Genomic DNA, 7,500 nt, shown 5'->3' with positions numbered 1-7,500 from the left:
TTTAAATATATCTATTTGTGTGTGTGTGCGTGCATATATCTATATATCTATATCTATCTATCTATCTATCTATCTATCTATATCTATATATATATATATATATATATATATATATATATATATAAAAATATATAAGAAAATTCTGACACTGGTCAATGGGACTTCAGTGTTTGTAAAAATAAACAACTGATACTCAAGTGACGCATTCTACATACCTGCTGCCACACATCAATGCCTGTGTAAGGACATTGTATTTTCTTATATTTAAAACAATTATTTTAGTAAAACTCTCTTGTGGAGTTGTTTCCCTACATTTCCTGTCCCGTGAGTGACATCATCATCACAGGTATACACCGTAATGTAAATTAGCCTAGTATGACTGCGGAGCGTGTAAGGGAGAAAGTTGGGTCACTGGACAGACTGAAGAAGACCCTTACAGAAACACTACTTGACTAAATGGTTTAAACATTTCCTACTCTCCCACACAAACCACACAGAGTTGTCTTTTAACTTCCAATCTTAGGCAGATTACAGAAATGCCCCCCCCCACCCACCCTCAGTATGTGTCTTTGAAACAGACCAGAATGAATCTTTCACCTGTGACCCTGAAAAGACAAATGGATTCTGTAGAATCCCATTAGATTCTGAAAGCCTCTTTCTAATGGCAGTTAAATACACCATATCTCAAAAAAAAAAGAGACTGTACCACTCTCCTTATAAGGCTCTGTAGGCTGTCGGCTAACGAAACCACTCAGCCGGGTGGTCTGACACGTCCCAGCTTCCTCGACTTCTCCCTCAGGCTTGCTGAGTTTCACGACATCCCTACCTGGAGAAACTGCTCTAACAGAAACTGACAGGGGTGGCCATTACGGCTCTATCTCACCCGCGGGTATTTAGAACGCAGTCAGCATTCCTTCCTGCCCTGGGAACATAACCCCTCACTATCGCAACGTACTTTTTTTTATTTATTTGTCTATTTATTTTTGCCATATGTTTCATTTTGATTGCTCTGAGGTAAGACAAGTAACCTCTAGTGCTGTTTAGAAGTGGAGGAAGATGTTATAGTAGTAAGTATTGAACGACCAAAACAAAAAATAGAATTAAAACCTTTATTTCTTTGCTGAAACTTCATCTTAGTGTAAACCCACTCTGCGTTGTGTTTATCACTGGGCTCGAATCGACGACCCTCGGGATGGGAGGCGGGCGTGCTAGCAAGGAGGCTAAAACCCATGGGCGCTAGCGTCAGTCGCTAGCACGCCTCTTAAGGTGTCCGGGGAGTGAGGTATACTCACTGCGCAGCACTCTACTCGCTGGCTACCGTTACACTAGTCATTTCCTTGGCTTACGCAGTAATGGAAATTCTGCTTCCTTAGAAAATTGAAAGACAGTAATGCTGTATTTCTTTAAAATCTTCTCATACTTTTTTCTCTCTCTCTCTCTCTCTCTCTCTCTATCTCTCTCTGTCTCTCTCCATCTCTCCGTCTCTCTCTCTCTCTTTCTCTCTGCAGTGTTGTCCCTGCCCATACCCATCATTGGCTTACAGGACGAGCAGAAAGTTTTTGTGAACGGCAGCTGCGTGTTGAACGAGCCTCGCTTCATCTTGATTGGTTCCTTCGTGGCTTTCTTCATCCCCCTCGTCATCATGGTGGTCTGCTATTACCTGACCTTGCGCGTTCTCCAACAGCACGTCGCCATCTTCCTACGCGACCACAAGATGCACAAACCTCCGGACTCTTCTTCCCAGCCCAGCGTCAGCAGCAGCAGCTTGCTTAAACACGATTCCTCGTCCGCCGTTCGACCGAACAGGCCCCGAGACGAGAACTTGCGAGGCGGCCCCGTGACTGGAAGTCACAATTACACGGGTCAGAGAAGCCAAGGTCACCGGGGCATGGCGCAGGCCCTCAAAAACGAACGCCGGGCGTCCAAGGTGTTGGGCGTGGTCTTCTTCCTCTTCCTGATCATGTGGTGCCCGTTCTTCATCACCAACGTGCTGATCGCCGTTTGTCGCGGGGAATGTGACAACCACCTGTTGGCGAAGCTCATGAACGTGTTCGTTTGGGTTGGGTACGTGTCTTCCGGAGTGAATCCCCTGGTCTACACCCTCTTCAACAGGACCTACCGACACGCTTTCTCTCGTTACCTTCACTGCAGTTATCAGGGAGAACCAATGAAACCGCAGTTCAAAACCGCCTGTCAGGTTTACGCCGTCACACCCGCCCTGGTACTGGCCAGAAAAACGGGAACGGACAGTAACGGAAATGGCTTAACCGGCCGAGACACTGCAGATCAGGGGCTGAGGACTGAAGATGACGTAGCCAAAGGCTCTATAGACAGCTGCCCCACACCCACGGATTACACAAGCTCTGTTTGATTGGAAGTCAGTCACCCAGGGTATCTCGCTGATTGGACCGTTTGGACGCTGACAGCAGATTTCCCGCCCTTGCTACGGGACTGAAACGCATGCTGTCGTTCACTCTTTTCACGTCTTTTAGTCGTTATCACGACCCTTACTTAAGTACATGCACTGCGTTCGACTGGCAGTTTGCGTGTCCTTAACCTCAGAGTGTAACAAACAGGATTGTCTATGTGTGTCTGCATGCTGAATGAAACACACACACACACACACAGAGACAAGCTGTTCCCACTGAATATGTATTCGCTAACCCAACAACACTGTCAAGGATTGACGTATTGCGATGAATGGATGTGATTTTTGCGTTAACATTAGGAAGGACAGTTAATTCATGCACCATAAACTTGCTTATGAGTAAAGAGCCATTATATTGGTCGCGCTGCTTGCAAGGGTGAGCTCAGCATCATAAAAAATGGATTGGATGTTTAATGGTATTCCGGCAGTGAAACGGAGCTGGAAAGTAACAAGCTCTCTTCCCATGGAGCAACACGGCCCGCATACTGTATTCCATCATTAGAAGACTTGGAAAGACCTTAGCTAAACTGGGTTAAAATATCTAAGGTATAACTCTCCAGGAGCAGGCTGGTTTGCCTTGACAAACAGAAGCGTCTCGTAATCGCCACGGTTTGCTGATAGAGTAATAGCGCCCCCACATGGAAATGACTGTTTGTGACAGGGACAAGCTGTACGGGGGCTAATGTAGGATCTCCTGATTTGAGTCAGAAACCTGAATATTTAAATATTCACATTTTTCAGATGTGAACGATATTTTAATCCTTTTTTTTTACCATGACAAGTTGTTGCTCTTGCCTTTTGCCCAACATTTTGCCCAACTGAGAAACAAAATGGGTTTTTTTTGGTTTGTTTTTTTGGACACAAAATTTGTGACTTCTTTCAATGTTTCAATCATGTCCAAAATTATATGATGTTTATAGTTCATAAACGACCTAACACTTGCAAAACTGTACATTAAGAATCAGTGTAAATCAGAAACAAACCTGCATGTAACCACAGTTGTTCTCTTGACTTTTTAAGATCAACAGTGGGTCAATACAGCTTGAATACGCATGTCAAAGAATTTTAGAATGGTTCTAGAGTGTGACACCATTGTTACTTAATAATCCATGAAAAGAATTTTCATTTTAAATCTGTAACATTTGAGGGCTATCTAATGTTATAAAAAGGTGATATTTTCTTCTGTTTCCAAGTTTCTTCGTAATTCTGTTAATATCTCAGGGTTTTGTGTCCTTGTTCCATTGTGAAGATGATTTCGCTGATGTTATTTATTCATTTTTTTTACGCACTCATACTGCTACTCTCCCGTGACATCGGGGGAACAAATGACATAGTTCAGCCTTGAAATACTGCATGAAACTGCATGCATTTTTTGAAGTTTAATTTTTATCGCCGACAGCCTCAAATCTGGTTTGTATTTGAGAACCCTGCACCTCCGCCTCTTCAGTTCTCCCAATTTAAACTGTCCTCACCTGACACAGTTACTCTCTTGTCAAGTTCCAGTTTTCTACATTAATGTAATAATGCACCTGATATTGTAATAATACCGTTTCCAATCTCATATTCTAATGGCATAACTGACTGTCATTTAACCAGAGATATTCAAAACTATACAGGCATCTCTATATATGTCCTTTGGAGATTTGTGTTTTGAATTCGAAACAGTGGCAGTGATTTTAAAAAAAAAACAGCTATTGTTCTGAAATGTGGTATGCTCACTTGAAAGAAAAGGAGAGGCGTGAGAAGACAGAAAGTTCGAGGGGATGGTGTGAGAGTGGAATGCAGAACAGTGCAGAAGTTATGCTTGACGGAAGCTTCTGGAAGTTTGTGAGCTTCAAAGTCGAGGCCGTCTCTTTTCACTTGAATGGGTTCCAACCACATCTCCACCCTCAACACAAGCACTGGTCACTCTCTTTCCTGTCTTGGCAACACACACACACACACACACACACACACTTCACCACTGCATCTTCGTCATTCAAGCCCTCTTTCCCACAGAGCCCAGAAAAGGATTACCGTGATTCCCACCAAGACAAAAAATGTTAAGATGACATACTTCTGGGTTAAATTCACACTGGGTAAACATAATCAACTATTTCAGCTTCATCTATTTTAACAGGCAAAACAGCACGCCTATATTATTCTTGCCTTGCAGTTCTCGTCTTTCGCCATAATAATGATTCATAATCTTATGCATATATAATACACGGTCGACCATGCTCCCCAAATTCTGCGCGTGTGCATCTCTGATACATAGGGGTGGTGGTCCGTGAATGACGCCTGCGCGTGCGCCATGCGAGAGCTGCTGCAGAGCGTTCGCAAAGGAGAAGCGGCGCTGTTAAGGAAACACGCGAGGGCAGAAAAGACTGGACGCGATTTCAGCACCACCTCCGTCCTCAATTCTCCGTGTCCGTACGATAAACAATCGATACAACGATGACACCACGCTTCAACGATTTAGGTTCATGACATGTACACAGTATAGAAACTCGATTACAGCGTCAGCGCAGGAGACCGCGGAGAATAAGTCAAAACGGGGCGCAAGTAGCCGACCATAGCTGTTGGTAAGTAGCCTACACATTTTACGTGCGTTTTTTGATAACTGAGTCACGCCTCCTCACTGAATAGTTAAATAATCCAGATGACCTGCTATCGAACGTTTTTTTTACTGTTATTTTGTTCAGATATGTGATTTGACGATTCTAGCGGTCAGTGATGCCAAAACAAACGCTTTAATATGAAGTGCTCGTTACCAGGCTTTTATCGCTGGGTCATTGTTGAACGCGTCTCTAATGAGTAATTGAAATGGAGTCAATAGGCGAATCGGCTAAGCAGTCTTGACATCAGATTTGTCGCGCTTTGTGATGCTGTGTCATTCGACGCTCTAAGTGTTCTCCCGGGCCACGTCTGTTTTACACCTGTTTCCCTCTCATCTTCGCATGCCTGTACAGTATCATGGATGAGTGACGTAATGGTAATCAACAATCCAATAGAACCAATCGACCCGTGTTAAACGCTACACCTAATTGTGAGTTTAATAGAGTGTAATGTGTTTGCAGGTATAACGTGCCGGATTCCGATGAGTTTGACGCTTTCCGCGTGATGTAATAGTTTAATAAACTAATATGAGGATATGCTCTCCCACGTTGTCTTAATCCTGCGTCTGTCTGTAGGAGTGCTAGTCGTAAATGATATTAATATTCTATATTCGAATTTCAGAGATTATACTGATAACGTTTAAACCCATAAGTGTATAGACCACGGCCTACAAGCGTCCTGTCACTGTAACAACACCTGCGTTTATGGCGATTTTACAGATCTCGTCCCAGATTTTTTGTTATTTGTTATGATATAAATGAATGAATCCACTATATTGTTTGACTGTTATATAATATTGTTACACGCGCATCCATACACCTGTATACACGCTCTGAGCGACGCAGTTACAACCCGTCAATTACAAATCATCTGTCGTGTTATGAATGCACGCTGAATGAGATTTCGTTTTTCAGAGATGACTAAAGGACGAATCTAAGGTAGAGTGGATTTCTGTGGGGTTCTCTTTTTTTTCCCCCTACACATGCGTGTGTCTCTCGCGGTGTATTGTGGTCTGTATAGATGGTGCGTGTAAGAATAACCAAGGAGGGTTTTTTTTTTTTTTAAATAAGAGGATTAAAGAACTAAAAATGACAAGGATGTGGTCTATAATTAAAAGTGTCAGAGAGATGCTGAAATAAAAGCGGCGCACGTGGACCACTGGTGGTAGTGATTTGCTTTGCTGTCAGCAGGTTCGGAAAATAAGAAAATGGCAGCAGGACATGAGATTCATGTTTGAATGTTGTTGTTTCTGTTTTGTTTTTTCCTGCATCACTTAAAAAAAAAAAAAAAAGAGATTTCGTGCAAACCATGGAAAATGCCAGTCATACCTCAAAACAAGTGGCAAGCAGAGAGCCCATCAAATACGGAGGCAAGCTGTCATTATTTTAGAGTGCTCTTTTTTCAACGAGATCAGAGATTTTTGAGATCTGCTTGGGAAAAAAAAAATCAATAGAACATGGCATTATCTTTTAAAGAGAGCTACGACCCTGTTTCTCAAAATAAACGTTGCCTCATTAGACCCATGACCTTAACGTTAAATAAAATTATAATCCTTGACTTGAGAGAAACACTGCCATTTCTTCAGTGGACACAAAGGATAAATTTCGGCACATACTAGAAAGATAAGTTTACTGATGCTGAGTAAAGTTTATGCACACGCTACAGTGATAAGGTAGGGGATCAAAAACAGGAAGGAGGATAGAAAGGTGAATTGTCTAATCACCCTTATGAGGAAGGAAACAGTAAATTGTGCTAATTTATTTTCCAAGCAAACAGGAGGCTTCGGAGGATTACTGATTTAGGCTAGTCCACCTCTCTCAGGGAGTACCTGTATGATAAGAACATTTGTCATTCATCTCTCATTCTTCAACATAAACCACCTTCTGACACAGGACTACAGATGTAAGATAATGAAAGATACCGTTTTTTCGCCCGAGAGATAGATTTGATTGCCTCTCTGACAAACTGAATTTGCCTCCCAGAACTTGCTGCTAACATAACAGTAGGCTACAGGTATGACTATGATACGGAAAATTCCAGCTTTGACCAGTTTTGTTCTGCTAGGTTCTCAGTCACTGAAATAGAATTCTGTGGTCTGCCAACAAGCTAAGCTGCTCATTTTATGATTTTCAGAAAAGTTTTTGATATGTTATCGTGTCATGTGGACGTTTTTAAGTCTAGGAAATGACATACTTTAATTTCCAAAAAGCAGGACTGCTGGCCAACTTTCATGACTTTTGTGAAGCAGCCGTATACATTTTAGATGGTTGTCGATTATCACGTTTAGGGCGAACTCCTCTATGATTCAGCAATGGTAGGCCTACCTAATTTTGGAGAAGTTTCTTTGACATCAACAACATCAAATTAAAAAAAAAGAAAGGAAAAAGGATAAAATCTTTCATCGAGAACAACTGTGTGGAATGGCAGGCAGCGTATGCACATTCCCGTGTCCCGTGCCCCGTGCCGTGAGAAGA

General features: G+C 42.4%; 1 protein-coding gene across 1 annotated transcript in view; it reads left to right on the top strand.

Annotated features, from left to right (window-relative positions):
* Positions 1 to 2,371, top strand: part of LOC115829212 (5-hydroxytryptamine receptor 2C) — a 4,847-nt gene extending 2,476 nt beyond the window's left edge. The window contains exon 3 of the mRNA XM_030793273.1: positions 1,509 to 2,371. Coding sequence (XP_030649133.1) covers positions 1,509 to 2,371 — 863 coding nt within the window. The remainder of the gene's footprint in view (positions 1 to 1,508) is intronic.
* Positions 2,372 to 7,500: the final 5,129 nt, after the last annotated feature.

This window comes from Chanos chanos, chromosome 16 (genome assembly GCF_902362185.1).
Source record: "Chanos chanos chromosome 16, fChaCha1.1, whole genome shotgun sequence".
Lineage (NCBI taxonomy): Eukaryota > Metazoa > Chordata > Actinopteri > Gonorynchiformes > Chanidae > Chanos > Chanos chanos.
Note: the sequence above shows the minus strand (reverse complement) of the source record. Positions and strands in the feature narration are given on the sequence as shown.